We start from the raw sequence: 24,127 nt of genomic DNA, 5'->3' as shown, positions 1-24,127 counted from the left end.
ATTCAAGTTTGGGGAAACCAGCAGAGCAGCATCTGACCATAAACGGGACGGTACCAAGCAGTAACTAACACCAGGCAGCAGCAAAGGAGGAACACTCTGATGCAGATTGGAGCCTGTCTGTCCTTGGATACGCAAGAAAAGAAGCAACAGCTACTGATCTTCACTCCCCCCCCTCAACTGCAAGTCAAACCATACTAGTAAGCTCCAGCGTCTATCAGTCTGATATCCGATCATCATCCAACATTACTTCCTTCTCCTCATCCCTCCTTCTCATCCCACCCACCCACCCACCCACCCACACCCACCATTTTACGAGAGAGGGATATCAAAAATACACAATACGTGCATCTCCCACAAAAATGCCTTCTGCACGCCCAGTTATATCACATCCTGCTCGCCCACCGAGGCATCATACCCCGGCAGTGACTCGTAAGATCTCCAAAAGGCGTTCTCTCTACGACGGTTCTTCTTCATCAGACGAAGGTCCTCGTCCTACATTCAAACGTGTATCGTGCTGTACTGCTGGAATAAGTTCAAACAATCCAGAAATGAAGATGAGGGCACCTATTCCCGCAATGGATCCTGTTGATTTCGACAACCTACCGCCTGCTGTTCGACGTAAAGTAAGTCCAAAAATAATATTTTAATATTGTTTCATTGAAATTTAGCTCCTATTCTGGCCAAGATCCAATTGTACAGGTTTCTACTGAGGATCTCGATCTAACGATTCGTTTGTGCAGTACTTTTCGTCGCTTGAAAGACTTCGTTATGCACAGCAGCAACACACTGGTTCCTCATTACCACCTTCTAGCCATGGTAGAAGCCAGAGCTCACACAGCGCAAAGCACAACAAGCCAAAATCAAGGGCCAGGCCATCCTTCGATAGCTTTCGAAGCAACTCCTCACTGCCTCAAGCATCGAATTTTATATTAAACAGGCCGCCTGGTACAACAGCCGACGAGTTCATTTTGTCACAAGCAGATGCTAAGTGGTATCTCGAGCTTCCCGAGACTATTAGGAGGAAGCACTTCTCGAGAGAGGAACGTATCTTGTTAGCAAGCAAGTGCGAGAGCATAATTGTGGATGCAGCAGATGAAACTATCTACAGGATTGGACGACAGGCAAACCGGAGCCTAGATACCTTAAACAGCTTGTCATCAAGTTCAACATCCCGAGCATCATCCCTGGACTTGGATGGGATGAATGCAGTGGAAGAAATTAGGAAGTCTTTTAGGTGGATGGAGGAAGATGGTACCTTGGATTTGCGGTTGGATGAGTTTTACAGCCAAGTATCAAGCGATACAGTAGCAAAACCCTTGGGGAAGCCTTCTATCCAGAGGGCAATGTCATTGTCTTCAAGACCATATAGAGCACCTTCATCGCATTCATCTTCTCCCAGCCGGCCGTCGCTAGGATCAGCCCGTCGTCCAGCGTCGCACAGTATGGGCGGTTCTAGACAGAGAAGTATTCATTCGGTCGATAAAGATGCGGCGTACTATCAAGACCCAGAAGCGCGACTGAAACTCCGTGTTTACCTTGCATCTCCACAGAAATTTGATGAGGCTATTGAGTTTGGTTTCCCCTCAGCAACAGGATGCAAGGACTTTTTCAAGTGCCGACCAAACACTTCGGCAACTATTCGCAGGGTAGAACCCGGGCTTGATGATTATTCAACCCTCGATAGTCCCCTCTTCGACAACTTCGACGATACTGAGACATCTTCGGCGCAGAATGAGTTGCTTGCCTATCACAAACTTAGGGACAATAAATTTAGTGAATTTGGTGAGCCATTGATGGGTACAAATATTCTGCCTTCGCGCATGAACAATGGCTCTCTGTTCGATCCTTACCTGCACGCCGAGCCCGGCAACAGGGAGATGACTTTGAGAATGACGCTCACAAGGAAGGATTTGCGAGCGGATGAAAATGAGCTGTACGGATGGAAAAAGGATACCGACCCTCTGGCGCTTGAAGAATTACCTCCAGTGAGTGATTCTGACGCCGGGCAATTCGATTGGGGAAATGCAGGGAAGGATTCGGATTCAGGGCTGAAACGACTTTGGCGAAGAATCACTGGAGGGAGTCGGTGATACAAGCGATTGGCGCTTGGAATCGAGTTTATTTTTTTTATTTTTATTATACTATTTCACATGTCTATTTTCTTTTCCTACTGTCGTCCCTGTAGCATGAACTACAGCGGTCATCCATCGAAATTCTTCGCTTTCCTTAAAATCTCTCTCTTTTTTTTTTTTTTTATTTTCATCAGGGTTGGCGGCGCATGGTTTTCCTCTTCTTTTGTGGCTATATTCTCTTTAACTTCACGTCTATCATGAAATCCGGTATATTATTGGGCTGCTCATTTTTTATGCAGCGTTGGTCTGCGAGACCGAGTCATTTTCTTATGCGTTTTGCTATTGTTTCGGGTTTCTTCATCTTGATTTAGCTGCATATGTGCAAGCGATTTGGTGTCTTTCTTGAATTTTTTTACTAGGTTGGCGTATTATGCGTTTTCATTCCTCTCACCGCCCGTTCCCCTCCTCCTCACTCGCATTCCTTGTTTTCAGTTTGCATATGTAAAAAATTCTGGTTTAAGTTACCCTTTCTCTGAGTTATCTCTAGGCGGGGTACTTTCTTTTTTGTTTATAAGGTTCATAGGTTGTCACCGTAGGACAGGGTAATTGGGCCGGATGGCTTTCGATGGGGAAAGACTAGGAGAAACTCAATCGATCGTGTGGATGAACCACAGAGAATCTAAAAAAAATATACATATTTAAGAAGCTACAGTAGTTACTAGCCCTTTGATATCTGATACTTCAACTGCCCCGTTTCCTGCAAGTTACCGACTGACCTTCGCCTGTGAATGCTTGTTTAAAGCCTCAAGGGTAGAGAGCACATACATGTATGTACATACATGTAGTATCCTAAGACATCTATATGATACTCGACATACATGTATCTTAATCCATGTCTGTTTACGCATGTATAATCGACGAAAACTATACGCCCACCTGGGCTGGCCACGGATTGTTACATGTTTTTATCCAACACGCCTTGCATGCTTCATAGACAATTGTGCGCAAGTGAGAAACGCTGCACAATGTTTTGAGCCTATTTCCATATTGTCCCGTTTTTAGTTCACGGAGTGTGCACAACCACTAAATGTATGTGCGAATCATTTTCATACCTCATTTTATTTTTAAGCTTTTTTATTTTTGTAGTTGCGGTTATATAATTATGTGTGTAATTTTGTAACTGACTGATGTCAAGACAAAAGCAGTGATCTACCAAGGACTACAGTTGATTCAGATCACGGACCCTGCCAGATGGTGAGGTGCCATCGTGGGGTGGGGGGGCGGGGGAGGTGATGGAGGAAGTGAGAAGCTTAGGAGTTGGGGGGCCCTTTTTCACGGGGCCAGCACCCTACAAGTATGTTTGGCCGGAAGTATAAAAGGAAGGAAAGAAAGAAAAAAAAAGAAGGGGGAAGGATAGAACATCCGGAGGAAAGGTCTGTGAACCCGACCGACATAAATGTCTCGGACAGTAGAGTACACGTACAGAACGATCTAGCACCAATATCATAGAATAGCCCAGACTCTTGTTTGTTTTGTTTCGACCCGGAGAATGCTTTCTTGTTTCCTCTAGGATCGTCAAGCAACTGAGATCATAGGATATCACCCGAATCACATGACTCGTACTGCAGCGCATTGCATGGCGGCTCGGGAATCTGAAGCGTAGTGGGATCGGATGGGAGTTGGAGGTCGAGAAAAATTTTCTTCTTCCCTGTGATCCACGGGTCGGCCTTATCTCCTATCCAGGGCCTTCACGGAATTATAACTGCAGATGTACGCACTGTATGATAACCAAAAGCTATCTTGGTAACGTAAGGCTTAAGGTAGAGGAAATCATGTTCTTGACACAATCTATCTCCTTGAGATCCCCCATTTTACCCCAGCTTTTACGGCACATACCGAAGTGTTATGACAAATAAGTTTGCCGATATCAACAACAACCTCCCATCCAGAGGGGAGACGAACGACATGAATACACACCAGGGTTTTTCATTGATCCCCGTGAACTGGAGAAATCCGTTGCCAAGCTGATGACTCCAGGGTGAACATTCACCGACAAGGCGCCTCCAAGAGAAACGCAAGCTCCCGATCTACAGGTTGGAAGAGCTTGATTTTTCGCTACCCCTTAGACTAACTGAGTTGTACTCGGGGTACTTAAGGATGTATCAAGATCCCCGTAATTCAGGGGTATGAGGTCGGCCAACCATGTCGCTGGCGTGATATATTGAACACAAAACACAAATCATCACTCCTAAGAGAAAGAGAAATCATTTGCCTTGTTGAAAGACTCTATTTCCTTCGTGTTATTCCCGAGTCACGCTTGGCCAACCGAAATGTGCCGTATGTGAGTGTAAGCCCTAGAAGTTCTTGTCCGTATGTTTCGGTTTCGGTTTCGGTTTTGTATTGCGATATCCCGTGCTGGCGATTTACATTATTCTCAGCCACTCAAAGAAAGCAAAAAAAGCCACCTATATCATACCGCAACGTTTCGGGCATCCGTAGACCGGGACGGTATTTGCCGAGGAAAACATCTAACCCGGAGAACTTCCAGAATGCTCGCCGGGGGATTCGGATTGCGAAATAAATAGGGGATGTCCGGTACGCTAAAGATATCTTGGTGAATTCCGTGCATAGGGAGGTCTGTAGTAACCAACATTTTGGGCTAGCGCTGTCAGATCTACAGACTAATCCTGAGATGGCCGTGTAATATTTGATTAGTCATCTACTCTTTTGACTTCGTGCCTAGTTGTTTTACTAGGCCATATCTAGGAAACAAGTCCAGTGCTCCGTTAATAATGTTGGTAATATTAAAGCGAGCCTCTTGAAGCTTGTAACCTCAAAAGTTTGGGCGGCCAGTGCTTCTCACTATGTCCAGAGAAGGGGATGTGGCCGCGAAAGTGCCGATCTTAGCAGTAGGCATCTAGCTTCTCTCTAGAAATCGCGCGCGCTCTTTAAAAACTTCGAATCCGCCTTCTCACTGCGATATTCTCCACATGTTCTCCCGGACAGGCGTACCACCCCGCCCAACTCCACCAGTCGATACGGCTCACTACTACAGTAATTAGTTACACCCACTGGTCTTTGTTCGGGACAACGTCAAGATACAATACTGGACATTGTTCTTTGGCATCGATAATCACACGCCGGATAGAGCGTTAAGGTAGGTGAGAAACTTCCCGAAACCACACGTGCTCTAAAGAACCTTATACTCGAATAACATCCTCCTTTAGCATTCTTATAGTGACCTGCCACCAATGATAGTTAACTCGTCTAGGTGATGGTTGGCTTCTTGATTAGATCCATGTATGGCATAGTGGACCGCAGATCGGACGTCCGAACTCATAATTCCATTAATTCAAAACCCCTCCATGATACCGCGAATTCAACTATAGGCACACTTTACCGGTTATAGTCTTATACTTCGCAGTAATAGTAGGGCCTGCCACGTGGGCGTGGATAATGTTGGATACCTCCCCGCTGTCGGCAAGCAAGCGATCTTCCGAGAACAGATTTCCAAATCCATGCCTATTCCAGGCGCGGCGTCGAAACTTCCAAATTTGTCGGGGTTTGTTTTCAGCAGCTAGTCGCTATTTCATCCATCCGTTCAAGATCAACACGCTCACGCGTTTCAGCAGAGGATGATACCACCGGAGGGGTGGTGGATACGATAACGGACAATCCTCGGGATAATAGAGCCAGTTTTGACGGCCTTATTTCGGTGGTTTGTTCGGGAAGCGCGTACTTCTGGGATGCTGGTGCTACCCAAAAACGAAGATGGATGGAGACCACTTCGATCTGCTAGCTTAAACTGGGGTGGTATTGGTACTATACTTGCAATTGGCTGTATGGTGTATCTTGAAGTCCCTCGTATTCTAGAATTAGACGGCCTTGATACACTTAGTGAGGATAGTACCAAAGTAACCCTGATATGGTGATGGGAAATACGGCTCGAATGCACTGGGAGGCAGGACTTTGGTCTAGAGCGCTATGCCTTAAATAAGGTTTAGATTGGAGCCTTAAGTGGCAAGGAATGTAGCTCTCGAGCCGAAACCGCCTTCCTTTAAGGAGCTTAGTATTAGGTGTCCTCGGAATCGCATAGCTAATAGAATTTGGTATGGTATTTACTCATGCGTTAATTAAGTTCTGAGAATTCTTGGTAGCAACGACCTCACAAAATTTCTCAGGACTTAATTAACGCGCGAGTATCGGACCCGGAATATAAACTGACAGGTAATACTTAATCAGCGTGGCTGTAACGGCCTTGGTTCAGATGGTAAAAGAGACAAGAGTGAGAGCTTGAAGGCATGGGCATACTATGCATCAGAGAAGAGCCACCGAGCAGAGAGTTTGAGTGAGCAGACGAAGTTTACATCTGCGTAGATATAGCTGATAGAAGGGGCTCGTTTTATCACAATTGAGGGTTCTGTCCCTACCCGGAAAATCACAATACATAGAGGAAAGGGCCCGGGTTTGAGAAGTGGTTGGAGTAGGTTAGCGAAAACTACATAGAGTTTAAAACTTTATTTTCTTTTGAACATACCTCCAGAAAGAAGATTTAATCGCCAAAGTTTCAATTGGGCCTCGAGGCCTCTTTATACGATTCTGACCCCAAAAGATCATATTTGGGAGCTGGTACATATAGCTGGAACGCGGAGCTAGAGGGCCCTTGCATGCTACAGCAATATCTAAAGTGTTCATGATCGACTAGGAACCTTATCAACTTCTTATTTCTTCCATGATGCTTTTTGAGGTATACTGCATTGGTATCTACAAGTAGCGACAGATCAACAGTATTCGACAATCGTAGATTTCAATAAAGTTAAGCATTAACATACAACTGCCTGTATCTCCCAAAGACTCATTGGGAAATATCATATTATCTATAGTCTTAATGTGGGTAACGTCGCGTGCTCGGCCATGGCAATTCCATCCAAAAAAAGAGTAAAAAAAAGAGGCCATTGATATGATAAGTTTATATTGATATTAGTGAGCATTAAGCTTAAAATGGCTGTGATGCTCTGATGTAAGTCACGTATCCTCTTAACATGAACATCATTTGGAGAGTAGCTTTAGATACATCCCCTCAACATGATATATATATTTACTAATTCAGTATAGGTAGGCATAAATCTTATCTTAAGAAGTAGCACAAGCTGATTCCATTGCCCACTACCGCAGTATTTCGTTTCTCTAATTGCTAATACTAGCTAGAGCCGGATTTTTAATGAAGGATGAATTGGATCTAATAAGATTAACAGAGCCAAAGGTAACTTAACAATACCTTTTAATAGCTCTTACTTCAACACACCAGCACCTTCCTTCCCTTTTTACAAACATCCTAATGTATTGATTCAGGCTGTAAAGAGCAAATGCTTGATATTCGCTATCAAAATCCCCAAATAAGTACAACGTGATCTATGATCTAATCTAGGCTCTTTCGCTACCCCTCAACCTGACAGCTTGACCGAACTTTTGCAGCTTGGTAAGCAACTGATCTCCCTGCTTTACAACATCCTGGTATTGCTTGTTCTTATCGTCTGGCCGGTTTGTCTCAATGACACCATTTACACGGTCAATGGTGCAATTGAGCTTTTTGGATGGGATAAATTTCGAAAGGTCACGATCAAGCCATTCAACGGAAACACCAAAGGCATTAGCCATGCTTTCCAGTCCGACAACACGGTATGATTCAAGGAGCTGTGCATAAGATCTTCTCCTCATTTCACGAACGTACCTGTATCCATGTTAGTTTATCTAAAATTATTGGGAGCTGGGTGATGTTCATACCAAGCCTTGTGCTCAGCCAATACGCGGTCCTTACTTAAGAATCTTTCTTCAACCTCCGCAAGTGCCACAAAGAAACTCTTGTAGTCACATAGGTACAAGCTGTTTACCAGTGTCTCTAGCGAAGAATATCCATCTGTGTTCTCCATGTCGGCGTCAATCATCTCGACATCACCCACAGATACAGCCCCACCACTCTTGGATCCAAGTACGGCCAGAACCTCAGCCGAATCGATAACTTTTGCTTTGAAATCAACACGGTTTAATGATATAGTACCGGCGAGAACCGCATATAGGACTAACGAGGAGTATGTGCAGATTTCGGTGGATGTGAAGGTTGATAGTGAATCAAGCAATAGTGGCGCGGCCTCGGCGTATTGACGGCTTGAGAGGAGATGAAGACCAGTGTAGGACTTGAGGCGGTTACGGCGATCCCAATCTCCACCAGTGTCGATAAGCCTATAAACAAAATTAGATGCCAGTTCCCGCGGGAAAGCTAAATTTGAGCGATTAAGTACCGTCTAGCACGCTCAACACTCTTCTTTACGGCCATCTTGTCGTCGTAAAACATCTCCATGCGGATTATGGCAAGGACTATGTCAATCTTGGCACCAAGAGTTGGAGTTTTTGTGTACAACTCTTCATAGGCAGCGAGAGCTTTCTCCTAAGAATGAAAAGAGTCAGATTTACTTGAAGCTAGATAACTAGCACTTCCTGGATCACAGGAAGTAGCCACAGATATGATATCAATCTGGAAATATCGATAAAGGTAATAGCCCACCTTATCGACAACCCTGGCCCAAAACTCTGCCTTCTTTCCCATAGCTTCAACGACCTCTGATTCTCCGGCCTTCTCCTCTACCTCCTTTAGCTCCTTCTCATACCCCTCGAGCTCATCATCGTTGCTTTTCTTAAGCTCTTCGTAGAACTTTTCGTCCCAATCAATCTTGCCCGAGAGAATACCATCCACTGGGTGCGCCAAGTAGCGATACAGCGGCGCCTGGGAGTGTTCCTTGATGGATGCAGTCAAAGTTTTTTGAGCAGCGGCATGATTAGAGCTCAAGGAGGCAGTTTTTAGAGTGAATATGTGTTGCGAGAGGAGCAAGTTGGGATACGACGCATATTGAGGGTCCGAACCCATGTTGGAGGGGTCGTGGGGTTTTTCGTTAAAAGGCGGGGGAAGTTATGAGCTAGACACTGTTGAGATGGAAATGATGGGAAAGATTGCGTTAATGGAGATTCCCACGAGGATGGAGATGAAGACGCAGCTGGATGGATGGAGATGTAGATGAAGATGGAGTAGGAGGTCCTAGAGGTTGACCCACAGTTCATTGAAGCGGATGACATAATACCGCACTAGCCACATCACCCAGCCTCACATCACGTCGACCAAAGCTGATTGCTACGGTCTCTACATCACGAATCACCCCCGGAACACCCACGAAAACACGTCCTCTACAGAAAACCGCCTACAGACCCTACACATTTTGACTTCCTTCTTTACGAATATAATAACGATGGGGTACTACGGCTCTTACTCTCGTTATGGAGGCCTTACCACTGCGGTGGTCGTTGTCGGAACTTGTACGTTTGTCCTGTTTGCCGCGCCCCTCGAGTTTATCCAGTTGGGCTTGTGTCGTCACTAGTCTAGATAGCTAATGGAGAAAGATAGATATGCTCTTCAATGGTGACGGCGAAGCTTTTAATGTACGCCTTCTTCCTATTTTCCTCACAACCTTCCATTTCTCGCCTAAGTGGACGTATGCTTACGGACGCAAATCCAGGTCGGTCGCTTTCTCGAAGAAACATCACCATACGCATGGGCCTCGCTGGGAGTGGCCCTTTGTATAGGCCTTAGTGTCGTGGGAGCAGCATGGTATGGCACCTCACATTCTGCCACAGGTTCACTTCTCACAATGGCGTCGCAGGGGTATCTTCGTCACTGGTTCCAGCATAATTGGAGGAGGAGTACGGGCACCGCGCATCCGCACTAAGAATTTGATTTCTATTATTTTCTGCGAAGTTGTCGCCATTTATGGGGTTATTATGAGTTTGTACTCCTTTAGAGAGCCTCTCTGTTTGCCATCTTCCACTGACGCCTCGTAAACAGGTATTGTCTTCTCGTCTAAACTTGGCAACGTACCCTCAGCAGAACTTCTCTTCACCGAGAAGAACTACTACACAGGCTGGGCTATCTTCTGGGGAGGCCTCACTGTTGGTATCTGCAACCTTGTCTGCGGTATTGCCGTTGGTATCACTGGTTCTTCTGCAGCCCTTGCCGATGCTGCCGACGCGGCCCTGTTCGTCAAGATCCTTGTCATTGAGATCTTTGGCAGTGTATTGGGACTATTTGGATTGATTATCGGATTGTTGATTGCCGGAAAGGCCGAGGAATTCAGTTAAACGATCAACTATTTCACCTTGGGCACGGAAAACAACAAGAATTGAAGTTTAAAAAGGTTTTCACTTCACGGACTGACGTGGGATTGGTTTGTTAGCTAGGGCGTATATATAATGACATTCAGGGTCAGGGGACGGAATGGTATGGTTAATTGAAATTCGAAGGGCATTTTTTCAGGCGCGCGCGGTTTGTCTGTATTACTAGGTTTCTCGAGGGATCTTGAGGACAATGATATATATCCAATAGAGCCCATTTTTCTTTCTTTCTTTTTCGATTATGCGAACGCGTAAAAGTATCCAATTCTCGCAACTTGGTGATGTAGATTTTTGGTCACCCTCTTGTCGCACTGGAAAGTGAGTGCTGAGCTGTGATTGAGTCTGGTGGCACCTTTCCTTTCTCCACCAAACACCTCTTGGTCTTACGACACCCGAACAGTTTCTGTTCTTGAACGCTGTATAGGGCGGATTCTCTGAACTGAAACAGAGGTCCTTTAAAGTACGAGTACCCTCCATTATAGGTAGACTCCACCAGACCTACCACCGGCACCTTTACAAGTACAGAGTTTTGGATCAGGAAATTCACATGCCACAAAAAGTACTGGAGTGACCATTTCTTGAGATAAATACTACATGTATGTAAGTGCCACTGAGACATATCAAGACACGCTCAACATGTCTACAAATACTCTTGACTCCCGATCCCATCGAACATGAGGTCAGTTCTACTATTTGAATATAGTGAAACGAGTGTGAGCGTGTTACCACAATATTTTGACATTCCCGCAGTACTAATACCGAGATAAAGCGACAAACTCGCGGTCTCAGTTTACCCTCACTTCTGGCACTATAAATAAACGGCAGCCTGCCAAAATGGAGTTGATACCCACCTTTCGTCATGGCTGCATGCAAGTACCCGTATGGTATCAAAGGAAACCGACATACGTCTGGGGCAACCGGCTGCTTGGCGAGAATTTAGTCTTTGCTTATAGCTCGTCCGACGATGTATAAACCTGTGAAGATTTGCTAAACCCGCAAACTCTATTCTGCACTCTGTTCACTAACTCTCCTGCTGATAGATGATCCTTTCAATGGTCAGAACGTATAACAGACTATCCCCGTCGCTGGTATGATTGATGCTTGGAAGGGTAATACGAGGTGATATGACATTTTATTAACGGACCGGGCATATTTTTGGGCCCCAAAATTCCTATGTAAATCCTCGGGAAACCCAACAAACTCTAAATATTCGCCAACCACACGGTTGATCGAGAAATGTTCCGGAATCGGCCCGTGTACACCCATATCAAATACCTGACAAAAACGTCATTCAGCAATAGAAGACTCCAGTTTATTGTTAATCTCTAAGTAGAGTAACTATCAAGTACTATGTAAAACCGAGAGACCAATCCCCAGCTGCTTATATTAACAGTATAATGAAAATTCGTAACGCCATTACCGAATCAATAAAGCCCGAAGAAATTAGAAAAAAAAAACAAGAAAAACTATCAACCACATAAAGCACAGAAGAAGAAAAAGGCAATTAATGATCTATCAGGTAGCCCCGCCCCCTTCCCGATTAAGAAAAAAAGAAGCCCTTCTATGTATGCAAACACACAAACCGAAACTTTGAAGAAAGGAAAAAGCAAGCTGGTAGACAGCTTAAGCCTTATTTCCTTGGACGTAGTTGTTGACTCTTTCGAGTGCGCCGACGATATCATCAACCAGGTCCTCAGTATCTTCGATACCAACACTCAACCGAATGAGGTCATCGAAAACACCGCTCTTCTCCCTCGCCTCTACGGGGATTCCAGCGTGGGTCATGCCAGCTGGCAACTCGCAAAGACTCTCAATCCCACCGAGGGATTCTGCAAGTGTGAAGATTTTGGTTTCCTGGCAGAACCTCTCGGCGGCGCGACGCCCACCCTGGATTCTGAACGAGACCATACCACCACCCATACCCTTACGGTGTTGCAATACGGCAACCTTGCGCTGCGGGTGAGAATTGAGGCCGGGGTAGTTGACAGAAAGAACGTATGGCGAGGACTCAAGGACAGTAGCGATGGCAGTGGCATTCTCAGTTGCGGCCTTTGCACGGAGGTGAAGAGTCTTCAGACCACGATGGGCAAGCCAGCAGTCAAATGGAGAGGGAACCGCGCCGATTGCGTTTTGGAGGAACGTGAGGCGGTCGTTAAGCTGCGAATCGTTGAATGCAGCAACACCCATTAAGACATCCTAACAATCAGGTCAGCGAGGTTTCAATATTAAGATGTTAACAATAAAGGTAATCTTACAGAATGGCCGTTAATATATTTGGTTACCGAATGGACGACGATATCAGCTCCATGGTTGAGAGGATTCTGGATGTATGGCGACAAGAAAGTGTTATCAACTACCACAAGAATTCCATGCTGATGCGCAATTTCTGCAATTGCGCTGATGTTCACCAGCGACAATGTGGGGTTGCTTGGGGTCTCGATCCAGATAAGCTTGGTGTCTGGGCCAATCATGGATTCTGCGTCGACTTCGATGGCGCCCGTGAACGACACACGAACACCGTGGGCAGCTGCAACCTTTGTGAAGTAACGATGGGTACCGCCGTAGACATCACTGATAGAGATGACATGACTACCAGCTGCCAAACTTTGAAGAATTGTAGCAGTGGTTGCAGATCCGGATGAGAAGGCGAGAGCGTAACTAGCGCCTTCGAGTGCAGCTACAGCTTTCTCAAAATTGTCACGGTTGGGGTTCGATGAACGAGAATATTCGTAAAGACCGATTGGATTTCCTACTGCTGTTTGGGCGTAGGTGGTAGCAAGGGAAATCTGCAATAGAGCGTTGTTTAGTATTTTATTTATTTTTAATTGCTCCCAAACAGGGCATGGCGGGGTAAGGGGGGCATACAGGTGCGATAACAGCCCCAGTTACAGGGTCGTGAGGTGAACCGGCCTGAACAGCCCTGGTACCAAATCCACGGTTGTCCTTAGCGAAACGGGGTTCCTCATCGATGGCAGGTACATCTTGAATCGATTGGATAGTCATTGTCTATTTTAGTGAGGAATTGGCTTTTTTGTGAGGCTTCTTGAGGGTAGATGGTGGCGTTTAGGGTAAAAAGGCTGGCAACCAAGTGAGAAAGTGAAGAAAACCGGTACAATCGCAAGAAATTCTTAAACACACAAAGAGATCTTTAGAGAATTCGAGTAAGGAAGAAAGTGTAGTAGAGGGACTGGTAGATGGGAGGGAGAAAGAAGATGAGACGAAGAAAAATGCCGGTCTTTATAAGACTCACGTAGGAGTGGGAAGGAAAAGAAAATTGTATTACCAAGTAGCTGACAATGTATGGAGTAGCTACATGTATGCATCGAAGCTCGTTCCTGCACCCTTCTCAAATAGATCTCACCAATCGATGGCGACATCTCGGGAGCAGCTGATGGAAGCTTCCGACTGAATCCGTCGGGAGTTAGAAACCTAACACACATCAAGCCTTGCCTACACACCCTCAACTTTTAGAGCTCTTCCCCGCCGCTTCCCCGTTGTTGAGTTCCTCCGAGTCCGTAACAACCCTTACAAATCAGTTCACCTGACAAATCCACAATTTACTACTCGTACCTGCTTTACAACAACTCAGGCATTTTCCCTCACCACCACCACAACTCTTCTGCGCAGGAGTATATCTTGGAAGTGCCTGATATAGAAGTAAATTCGTATTCCATAGACGTCAGTGGAGGTCATGCCGGGCCCTTGCTGTCTGTACTGAATACATAACAGTTCACTGTATTCTCCGGAATAGGTACGGTCCTACCTTCTAGACCCTCAAGCTTCAACCACGTACAGAGACATCTCCTACCAGTGCATGGCATAGAGAGATAGTGTCTATCGGTCGAATGAGAACTCATAAGATATCTAGCCGATGGTAACCATCGTATATCCGCAACTCTATCTACTCGTAGATATGCGCAGTACTAGGCACGAGCATATCAACCATCGATGGCTTGCCAGGGCCCGGCAGTACTTAACTCCATACGGTGACCCTTGAAATAAAGTAGGGTTGCTGCACGCGGCGCACTGCATAGTGCATCCTGCACGCTCCATATGACGGCAAAATAGAGTAACTTTCCACTCTAGATCCCATATGCAAGGAGACATACACACTCTAAAGTTATCTTGGCCACCTTTAATTTTTTTTTTCCCGCTTCATGAATCATGTTTCTTCCCTGAAAAAGAAATACCGAGTATACATCTACCGATACACATTGCAATGTTGATCTTATATAGAGTATCATCACTACTCTGTGATATAAAAGATCCTGGTGCTATGATGGCTTGATGGCTTGATGGCTTTCAAACCCGTTACTAAGAAATAAGTGTCACGAACATACCTTGGCCTTGGTACTAGGAAGATCGAAAATCCATTGCAAGATTCTCTATCGGCACCCTAACTGAGGTGCAATACAGACTAGAAGATACAAAGGGAACCCGAACTTGACAAAAGAAAAAAAAGATAACTAGGGAATAAAAAGTAAGTGTTAAAAAGTTCAGCAGCAGCCCTCCACTCCATATATTTGTTACAGCGAAAACAATATCCACAATTTCCCAACCCAAAAAATAAGAACCCCAAGCAAACCAACCAACCAGCCAGACTAAAGAAAGCTTAATCGTACCACACCGGACCAACCCTCCCACTAACCCTACCAAGCAAGCAAATATTTATACCGGTACACCCCGGCTCCGCTACTTACCCCACCAATGTTCCGACCCCGCTAACCCAACAACGAAAAAAGAAAAGCAAAGGTTCCCCCAGTAAGAAATTGAGAAAATTTCAAGTTAAAAGTGGTATCAAACATCCCCTGATCAATCCTTGACCGTGTTAATCAACAAAAAGAGGCACCGCGGCAGCTTGCCCCGGCATGATAAAAAAGGCCACCCGAGTACAGACAGAAGGAAAGAAAAAGAAAAGCCCGACTCGAGGCCGTTATGTGGAGATACCACGTTGGGATGCAAACGCTCTCTATAGAGAAAGATCCTCGGTGCTCTCATAGCAGACCTCCCACTTGAGACTCGACTCATAGTCCCTAACGGTAGGGTGGTCCCTCACAAAGTATGCAACAGCAGCGCCGCCGAGCGAGATGATGGTCATCGCTGCCCATAGGCTGTAGTTTGTCGTCTCGATCGAGACATCATCGCTGAGCGAGAAGGCAACCCCAGTCCCTGCAACCGCAAGAGACCGGAACGCAGTCGCACCCTGCATGAAGCCCATAATGCTTCCAAGGCTGTATGCATCAGGGCTAGCATTTGTGACGAGAAATGCGACAAGTGTTTGTGCAAATCCAGTAACTAGTGTCTTTGTGAAAATTGAGCTCGCAGATGAAACCCATACTGCGATCTCAGAACTCCGGGCGACCTTAGACACGAGAGGTGTCGCAATGTAGATCAAGGGGAAGACCCAGCAGCATAGGCGATAGAGTCTCAGTAATCCTAACCGTTGCACCGATTTGGCGAACCCTAAATAGATGACTGTACCGGCAGCGATACCGGCGAACAAAACAGCGAATGACAGGAAGAAGCAAGGCAGCCCAAGTCCACCGTGTTCGGTCGGTGAGTTGCCAAGGAGTGGCAGTAGTTGGTCAAAAGATGCCGAGTGAAGCGAAAGGAAAGAATAGGAGCATAAGAGGATCATCAACGATGGCGCCTTCATAATCTCACTAAATCTCATGGGGTCCGGTCTGTCGTTCTTGAAAAACGTGGTTCTGCGGCACGGCGTCGCCAACGTCGTCTCTGATTGGCCAAGGAAAGTGTCCTTCTCGGTCAAGAAGTCAGACGAATCGCTGCGGCGACCGTACAACGGTTGCGTTTCCTCATCGAGATTCTCGGCAGCAGTGGTGCTTGGTAGAGTCTGTACTCACAGTAAGTAAGGAAATAGAAAATAATTGAAGGGAAAAAACAAATCGAAATTAATTCGTACCTCTTTGAGAAAACCAAATTGATGAGGAAAATGATAAACATCAAACTTGCGCAAGCTAGCTGGGAGCTCAGAATAGGGAATCTCTTCCAAATCTCATTTTCGGACGAGAAACGATGAGCAAGAAGTGCCTGGATAAGAGGTCCAATAACACCACCTGTAGCCACAAGGGGTAGTCTGGAGAAGTTGCGAGCCTTCGCGCTTGACGTCTCGCTGACATCTCCAATCATGGTCGCTGTGGACACACGGATCGAAGAGCTCATGAGCCCGCCAAACGCGCGGATCAAGCAACAGCTCAACAGACCGTTGCTAAAGCCCATGACTACACATGATACTGACAATCCCAACATTCCAACTAGGGCGACAGGTCGTCGGCCCAACTTGTCTCCCATCCATCCCCAGTAAAGCCCTTAAAAATGTCTTAGCTTCTTACTCACTATAACCAACATCCTCAAGAAAAGGAACTTACCCGCAATTGAACCAAGAGCAAAAACCGTCTCAACCAAGCCAGTCCAGTATGCAGAGTTGACGCTTCCACACAGCTGGCTATCACGAAGAAGGATATATAGCTGCGGTTGAAGACTCGATGCAACAATACTGCCCATACGTCAGTCAGTAAGTATATTGGAGCAACTCAGTGGGGAGAGAGATGAACATACGCTTCCGCCAAATGCAACGAGTAGATTAGCCAGAGCTGCTTCCTATCCTTACTCGAGACCTCTCCATCCGCCTTCTTCAACAAGTCCTCCTCCTCCAAAACCTCCTCCTCTCCTATCTCCGCCCCATACTTCTCAAACAACGGGCTGCGATAATCCGCCTCATCCTCCATATCCATATCCGCGATATGGACCCCAAGGGACTGTTCTTCTTCACTCGACGACAGGACTGACATGTTTGCTGGATAAGCGGTGATAATTTGTTGTGACCGGCACAGAGTTGTAGTTTGTTTGTTAATGAGTGATATTTGGACGTGGGTCCAAACAGTAGTAGTTAATGAGTGTGAAGGTGATTTACAAGAGCCTCATGAGACGGTATTTCTCATTACTCATGGGCGGTCCGTGTGGAAGGGGAAATCAGTGACAGCGGGCTGCTGTAAAAAGAGTGTGTGATAATAGTTTATTGCCACGGGGATTTCAAGTGGATTGTCGACGGACGGTTCTTCCAACACACCGGGTTGGAGGGGAGAAAAAACTGGGTAGCCAACTGTTATGCAACAACACAGGTAAAAAGAGCGTGAGATGTTAAGGGAGTGTGGAGGGGAGAAGTCTGTGGTGGTGTTCGGTCTTCAAGACTCGAGACAGAAAATGAAATTCTCTAAGCTCCGTCCAGGGGGCCTGCAGAGAAAGAGGAAAAGACCCAGGAAAGGTCCCGCGCGCAAAAAACGGCCTTAGATGTCGGTTTATGAACCAACAGGCGAGCGTGGGGATGCCACTGCCCAATCATGGCCCGGTGAGGGCAGACAAAAGGGTGAAGGCGCTGTTGATCGGTGGGGCCAGGAGCAATATGCCAGGGGTAAACATTGTATCAGATACGCCAAGCCGATAGGCTCCTTCCTGTGCTTGGTTTGGCGACATGTCTGAGTACAGCAGAGCAAGGGCTTCATTTAGCGCCTCTGCCCATTCAGAAGCGCTGAAGGATGGGTGGTGGGTTGAAGATCTATGTATGTACGGTGTACCTTACATGTGTGCATTGTGTATGAACAACGCTTCATATGGGCAGGTGTTTCAACGTCTGATATTCACAGTTGGACGTTGGACGTTGGGCGTTGAACGTTTGGATGACACCACGAGCCCCCTTGATCACGCTGGGAGAAAGAAAGCGAGAGCAGTTTCTACTGAGGAGTGTAAACTGCCGCAATATCTAGCATGTTCCCTCCCTAGCTCTTTCCCTTCGCCGAGGGCGCCCTTCTCGTCGTCTTCCATTCGGACGTCAGCGGCTCAGAAACAAGGTTAAGCAAGGGCCCCTATAACTGCACTTTCAAGCATGTTTGCACCTCACTTTACGCCCCCAAACTCCGATAACAATATTTGAGAAAACAGTGTTTACTTCACTCTACATACTCTACTCTACTCTAACCACCATACCTGCATACATAACTATCAATACCAGATTCTACCGATATGGACAGGAATTTCAACCTTCGCAGTCTTCAATATCCAAGGGATACCCTGGCGCACTTACACATTGACCTCGTCCAATTACCACGAAGTCCAAGAAGAGTACCGAGTACCGAAACAACCCCAGAGTGTTGCGCTTGAGCCTTGAGCACCATATGATGAATCTAGAAAACGGGCTATATTAATAGCTAGTAGCCACTACTAGCTAGAGACTAGTCGCAATGTAAGTCATTTATTAGATTACCACGGTTTAATTGGATTCCCATACATATATCGAAATCCATGTGCCTCAAATGACGAGGAATTGTCGACTTATCAGCGGTGTATTATGCATAATTATAATTGCAACTCAACTCTTCCATGCTCTTGCAAATCAAGCTCTGGAATCAATCGACTTTGGGTATCCGAGTATTTAATCTGTTCCCATCATCGCTAGCAACTGAGGTCTCCAAGTCTGAGTTTTATGCAGGTTCGGCGCCTCCCGCAACCCACCAGGGAGTGGTTATTAGGTTTCTGGGGATGCGGTTTCTGGTTCACCCCAGCTGGCAAATGACATTGAGGAGAAACACTTCTGGAATGGCCCATCATCAGTCTCTCGGAATTAGGCGTGGGATGAGACCTACGAAATAATTAACTCATCCCGCGACCGCCGCTGGCCGGTTAATCCGAAGCTACAGGTACTCTATGCTAGACGACAAGCATAGTATGGATAACTGGGGGTGTTAATTACTTTGCCTTGAGTGGATAGAGGCATCGGTATCGATACTCTAGATGAACGCTTAGACCGCGGCAGGCAGTCATTGAAAGGTCCATACCATGAACATACATGTATGTATGTACTGGAAAAACTGTGTTTTTCTATGGTCTTATCAAAAGATATAAACCAGACCAATATGCCTCATCCAACAGCCTCCCATTTCCTCTACCTATAAATATACCATACTCAGACGTACAGAGTAGGCACTGAACCCTCCCCTGTGATCTCCACAAAAACCGCATTTCTAATACATATCGCACATCGGTGTTCCCCGTGCTCACCGCGATTATGGCGGTAGAGGACGTGCGCATGGATGAGTCCCAGAGGTATTGACAATACCTATGAGGCTCAAATCTCCTCTTGTTCATGGCGCCAAGACTGGAGTCATGTACCGGAAGAGCCCGAGAATTAAAGACAGGCTAGGAGGGCCCTGATAGGTAGGCAGTTTTCCCCAATTCTCCCCGGTAGAGGACAGGTTGATTCTGGTAGTGTATTCATGCGTACTCTACTTCTAGAGGAGCTTGATCGAAGGGCCTTTAGGATATTCTCTATCGGACTCACGGGCCGATGTCACTTGACTTGTGATCGATCGGGGAACATTCATACCCAAAGGGTACATAAATACTCTTCTAGAATAAGTACTAGTAGGTAGTAGAGCGGCTGTTTCCATTGACTGGCTTTTTTCCTGTACATGGTTTTGGTGGGAGGGGGTGGTTGGCGTGTGGGGTGGGTTATGATCATCAGGTATCACTCGTAGATATTGGGGCGCCGCCGTGCTATTCGATATTTGGATTTCAAAGAATGTCGAACGGGCACAGGTGAGCTGTCATGTCGAGACCTGTATGTCTTTGTCATGTCAAAGACAGCAGCTGTCCGATCCGAGACTATATAGCTACAAGTACAAGTAGCTACATAGTTTCTTTGTCGAGATCAGAATCAAGTCACTTAACTGTCGATCTCGTACTTATTCCGTCTCGTCGGCCTCGTTTGATCAACCTTTTCAACACGTGCTATAAGTACATGTATACTCAAGTGCCTCCCCGATACTACACATATACTGACATCTTCAACGGCAGTTTGGCTAGCTCCGTCTTGTAAAACAGTTTGTGGCCAATTCGAAAAATACCGAAACGTTACGTTAGTGCTGTTATCCGGGCCAGGCAGATTGGTCTATCTATCTACGAGTTAATCTTGGAGAATAAGATCGAGGTCTTTAATTGTGAACAGACTAGAGTACATATATACCAGGACTGCTCAAGTTAACAGCCCTCTCTATAGTTTCATGGTAGCTACAGCAGCATCTCCTCAAATGATTACCCCACTACCACCACCGCCATCACGCATTCAAACTTTTTTTTACCACCCGGAGGATACTTGTATGTATTTACAACAACAACAAACCCGCAAAACTTTTAAATCCCAAAGCAAAAAAAAAAAAAAAGAAAAAAAATAAAGGGAAATTTTATCCACAAATAGAGTTACAGAAAAAAAAGGAATTAAGAAAAAATAATTAAACAGCCCTATTTTATTTAAACGGCGCAGAGATAGCCTCCACAACAACACCCTTCTTGACCATGACTCTGGGCATCGTCGAGTCCTGGAACGTCGCCTTTGTGGTCCACTCGGGCCCGATGGGCACGCGCAGACTCCGCTCGTACTGCTGCTTGGTCTCGAACATGTGTGGGAGGGCCGAGGCGTGGTATTTCACGTTCTGTAATAGAAAAAAACATCATAATTAGCGCACACGAACGGACAGGAAAGAGGAGGAAGTGTAGAGGAATATATAATAACAATACCTTCTTAACCCGCTTCTCGTTGATGATGACCTTCGCCAACCTCGCGTCCTTCCTCTTGTCCTTTGCAATCCCCTTGACGGTCTTAAGGAACCTATTCGGCTGGTCCGGGTTTCTCGGCTTCACCCCCTCGCCAATCCAGCTGCCCCAGCCCGGTACACTCTCATCGACAACCTGATCGCCCTCCTCCTCCACGACCGCATTCTTCTCATTCACAAAGTCCATCACCACATCATCACCCGCAAACGCCCGCTTCACCAGCGCCCGCTGCGACCTCGCCGCCTTCCCGCCCTTGTTGGCCGGGATCAGGCTGATGTCCTTATCGTCCACCTCCTCGTCCTCGTCGTCGTGGGGGACTGCAACCGTCTTCGGCGCCAGCTTGAGCGTGACTGAGGTGTCGATTTCGACCTCGCCAGCGTCGTCGCCGTTCTTTAGCCCAGCTGCCTTTTTGGCCTTGGAGAGTTTCTTGCTGCTGCGCTCGGTCTTGGACTCGATTTTGCCGCTGGCGAGCGTCAGCTGCTTGGGCTTGATGTACGGGACGGCGGCGTCCTGCGGGAGCCACGGGTTACCGCCGGCGGGGGTCTGGTCGTCGTCGGCGCTGCGGGCGCCGAAGGAGAGGTGCTTGCCGCCGGCTGGGCCGGCTGTGGTTCTGGGTGGTGCGGTGAAGGGATTCTTTACAGTGGAGGAGGCGGCGGAGTTGGCTTTATTGACGATTGTGACTTCTTCGTCCTCCTCTTCGTCGCCCTCTTCGTCGTCCTGTTCCTGGCCGCTGAAGTCCTGTTCCTCAAACTCGGATTTGTGGGTGGCCTTGGAGAAGGCGGCGGGCTTCTCCTTCTTTCCGGGCTTGAATTTCATTCTGCCGCTGGCCTGCTTGGGCTCCTCGTCCTCCTCATCTTCGACACCACTCAGCCTGTCGCCGTCCATTAGGGAGTTTTTAAGCTCCTCCAACTGGGCGTCGTTTTCCTTCTTCTTGGCCGCCTCTGCGTTCTGCATGAACTTCATGCCCATCAAGCGGCCACCCAGCTTGCTGCCGGACGAAGAGACGCCTAACGAGGCCTCCGCCTTCTCAATATCTTTCATCAGCTTCTTCCTCAGCTCCACGCCCTCCTTATCAAACGCATTGTCATCCTCATCCTCCTCACTGCTGCTGCTCTCCCCAAACTCCTCGCCCTCGCCGCGGACATCCTTCCCCTTGATGCGCCTCGTCAGCTCCTCCGCGCGCCTTGCCATCTCAATGGCGCCATCCTGCGCTTCATCGTCCCAGACACTGCGCCCAGACTCCTTCATCCCCTTTGCCCACTTACTCTGCTTATGCCTCAGCGTCATGCGCTCCTCCGCCCTCCTGCGCTCCCGCTCCATCATCTCCTCCTCATCCACGACGCCGCCCCTCTCCAGCGCAAGCGCCTCCTCAATCGCCTGCTCCTGGCGCACACGCTCCTTCTTATGTACGCGGTGGTAGGCCTTCGACTTTATCTTCTTGATGCGCTTCGCCTTGAGCTCCTCCCTATACAGCAGCTCGCGCGCCATGCGCAGCTCCGCCGTCCGCTTCTGCACCTCCTCGATCGACAGCTTGTTTGTCTTGAGCTCCTCAAACTCGGCAATCTTGCGCTCAGACTGCATGTTCGACTCCTTCAAGATGCCGGAGATAGTCTCCTCGAGCGCCGTCAGCGGCGCGCGGCCCGTGGCCGTCGCGATGGAGAGCAGCCGCTTGGGCGCCTGGATGGGTGCGTTGGGCGCATTGGGGAGCGGGAAGTGCAGATGGTCCGCTTCGCGGTTCATCTTGACCGTGTCGACCCAGCGGCCGAGGGTCTCGTTCGTCTTGACGTATGCCGCGGCGCGGTCGATGCGGTCCTGCTGGCGCTTGGCCAGCGGCGCGGAAAGCCTCCCTTGTATGCCGGTGCTCTTGGTGCCGGCGGGGGTGGTGGTGTCGTCGAGGACTTTGAGCGACTTTTTCAGCTTGGGGTCGGCGATGGTGGGTATCAGGTCGGCGAGAGTGAGCTTTTGGGAATCGCCGTTGAGGGTGAGGTTGTATTCGTTGGGCGTCTTGCCCTCGTTGGGGTCGTCAAGGCGGACGCGCTTTGCGGCGTGCTTGGAGGAGCCTGAGGGGAGGGCGGTGATGAGGGATCGGAGGGCCTCGAGCTTTGCGGGGTCTTCGGGTGTGTCGTCTTCTTCTGAGAAGTGCGCAAACGAGTCTGTATCAGAATCGTCGCCGTCCGAGGGCTCCTCATCGTCGTCGTCTTCAGACACTGATTCCTCCAGATCCAGCCCATTGTCGCTTTCCTCTTCCTCCTCCGACTCAGATTCCGGCGCCGCACGCTTCTTCGACTTTGTCTGCTGCTGCTTCTTCCCAGTCGTCTTCTTCACCTTCTCATCATCGTCGTCTTCAGGCTCCGAATCGCTCGGCGTCGCCCGATCCAGCATATCAGAGAGGTCCACAAAGCCCTCCCCGTCCTCCTCATCCTCATCCTCCACTTCGTCATCATCGTCATCCTCACTCTCATCCAACGTAATCCCCTTGCCACTGCGTCCCTTATCCTTCTTCGCCCTCCCCGTCGAGCTGCTCCCACGGAACGCAAAGTCCGCGAACCGCTCCTCGTCGCTCTCGCCCATGGCCTCGTCACTGTCAATGTCGCTCTCGTCGTCGCTGTCAACGCCGACCTTCCAGTGGCCGCCGTCAGAGTCGCTGCCGCCATCTACGTCGCTCTCATCCCCACCTCTGCCTCTGCGGCTTCTGCCCCCAGCGCCTTCGTCGGAGTCATCGTCGTCGGAGTCTTGCTTGCGAGCTTTGTGCTTCTTGGACGGAGCTTGTCCGAGGCGGCGGCTGGGGATGCTGGGCTTGTCGGTGGTGGTGGATTGCGCGATTGAGAAGGCGTTTAGAGAGCGGGTTTTGGGGTTGTTGCGGGCGCGGGAGCGGTTAGTGCCTGGTGGGCGGGTGCCGGTGGTGCGGGGCATTGTGTGGTGGGGTAGGATTGTTGATGGTGGGGGAGAGAGAAGGTAGAGTGGTGGGATATGGAAGTTTTTTTTGCGTGGGTTGTGTGCCAAGAGTTTGGAAGAGCCGCATGGCTTGGCGGTGGGAGTGAGGTCAACCCGCGAGTAGCTAGAGAGAGAGAACAGAACAATGGATATATTCTATAATAATATTATCATTAAAGAAGCAGAATATCCTGATCCCTCCAGAGCGGCTTTTGCTAGCTATAGCATCTTTTAGTATCACTCAATTGTGCTTCAGTTGGTTGGAATCCAACCTATTG

General features: G+C 47.9%; 6 protein-coding genes across 6 annotated transcripts; 2 read left to right on the top strand and 4 right to left on the bottom strand.

Moving 5' to 3' along the window:
• Nucleotides 1–359: 359 nt before the first annotated feature.
• LAJ45_10875 (uncharacterized protein) lies at nucleotides 360–2,090 on the top strand (the record flags this gene model as incomplete). The annotated part of the gene is made up of 2 exons (XM_046120390.1): nucleotides 360–623; nucleotides 741–2,090. The coding sequence occupies 2 exons, from the start codon at nucleotides 360–362 to the stop codon at nucleotides 2,088–2,090; spliced, it is 1,614 nt and encodes a 537-aa protein (XP_045966399.1).
• A 5,406-nt stretch (nucleotides 2,091–7,496) lies between these two features.
• On the bottom strand, nucleotides 7,497–8,994 carry LAJ45_10874 (uncharacterized protein; the record flags this gene model as incomplete). The annotated part of the gene is made up of 4 exons (XM_046120389.1): nucleotides 7,497–7,803; nucleotides 7,857–8,312; nucleotides 8,372–8,517; nucleotides 8,635–8,994. The coding sequence occupies 4 exons, from the start codon at nucleotides 8,992–8,994 to the stop codon at nucleotides 7,497–7,499; spliced, it is 1,269 nt and encodes a 422-aa protein (XP_045966398.1).
• Nucleotides 8,995–9,370: 376 nt separating this feature from the next.
• Nucleotides 9,371–10,256, top strand: LAJ45_10873 (uncharacterized protein; the record flags this gene model as incomplete). The annotated part of the gene is made up of 5 exons (XM_046120388.1): nucleotides 9,371–9,437; nucleotides 9,526–9,560; nucleotides 9,638–9,729; nucleotides 9,782–9,903; nucleotides 9,964–10,256. 5 exons carry the CDS (start codon nucleotides 9,371–9,373, stop codon nucleotides 10,254–10,256), a joined length of 609 nt encoding a protein of 202 aa, XP_045966397.1.
• A 1,656-nt stretch (nucleotides 10,257–11,912) lies between these two features.
• On the bottom strand, nucleotides 11,913–13,292 carry LAJ45_10872 (uncharacterized protein; the record flags this gene model as incomplete). The annotated part of the gene is made up of 3 exons (XM_046120387.1): nucleotides 11,913–12,485; nucleotides 12,545–13,075; nucleotides 13,155–13,292. The coding sequence occupies 3 exons, from the start codon at nucleotides 13,290–13,292 to the stop codon at nucleotides 11,913–11,915; spliced, it is 1,242 nt and encodes a 413-aa protein (XP_045966396.1).
• Nucleotides 13,293–15,258: 1,966 nt separating this feature from the next.
• LAJ45_10871 (uncharacterized protein) lies at nucleotides 15,259–17,101 on the bottom strand (the record flags this gene model as incomplete). Its single annotated transcript, XM_046120386.1, has 4 exons — nucleotides 15,259–16,143; nucleotides 16,227–16,618; nucleotides 16,679–16,806; nucleotides 16,869–17,101. The coding sequence occupies 4 exons, from the start codon at nucleotides 17,099–17,101 to the stop codon at nucleotides 15,259–15,261; spliced, it is 1,638 nt and encodes a 545-aa protein (XP_045966395.1).
• Nucleotides 17,102–20,608: 3,507 nt separating this feature from the next.
• Nucleotides 20,609–23,828, bottom strand: LAJ45_10870 (uncharacterized protein; the record flags this gene model as incomplete). The annotated part of the gene is made up of 2 exons (XM_046120385.1): nucleotides 20,609–20,794; nucleotides 20,880–23,828. The coding sequence occupies 2 exons, from the start codon at nucleotides 23,826–23,828 to the stop codon at nucleotides 20,609–20,611; spliced, it is 3,135 nt and encodes a 1,044-aa protein (XP_045966394.1).
• Nucleotides 23,829–24,127: the final 299 nt, after the last annotated feature.

Source organism: Morchella importuna, assembly GCF_003444635.1.
Source record: "Morchella importuna strain M04M26 chromosome Unknown Morimp01GS052, whole genome shotgun sequence".
Classification (NCBI taxonomy): Eukaryota; Fungi; Ascomycota; class Pezizomycetes; order Pezizales; family Morchellaceae; genus Morchella; species Morchella importuna.
The sequence above is the reverse complement of the archived record's forward strand: the minus strand, read 5'-3'. Positions and strand labels throughout refer to the sequence as shown.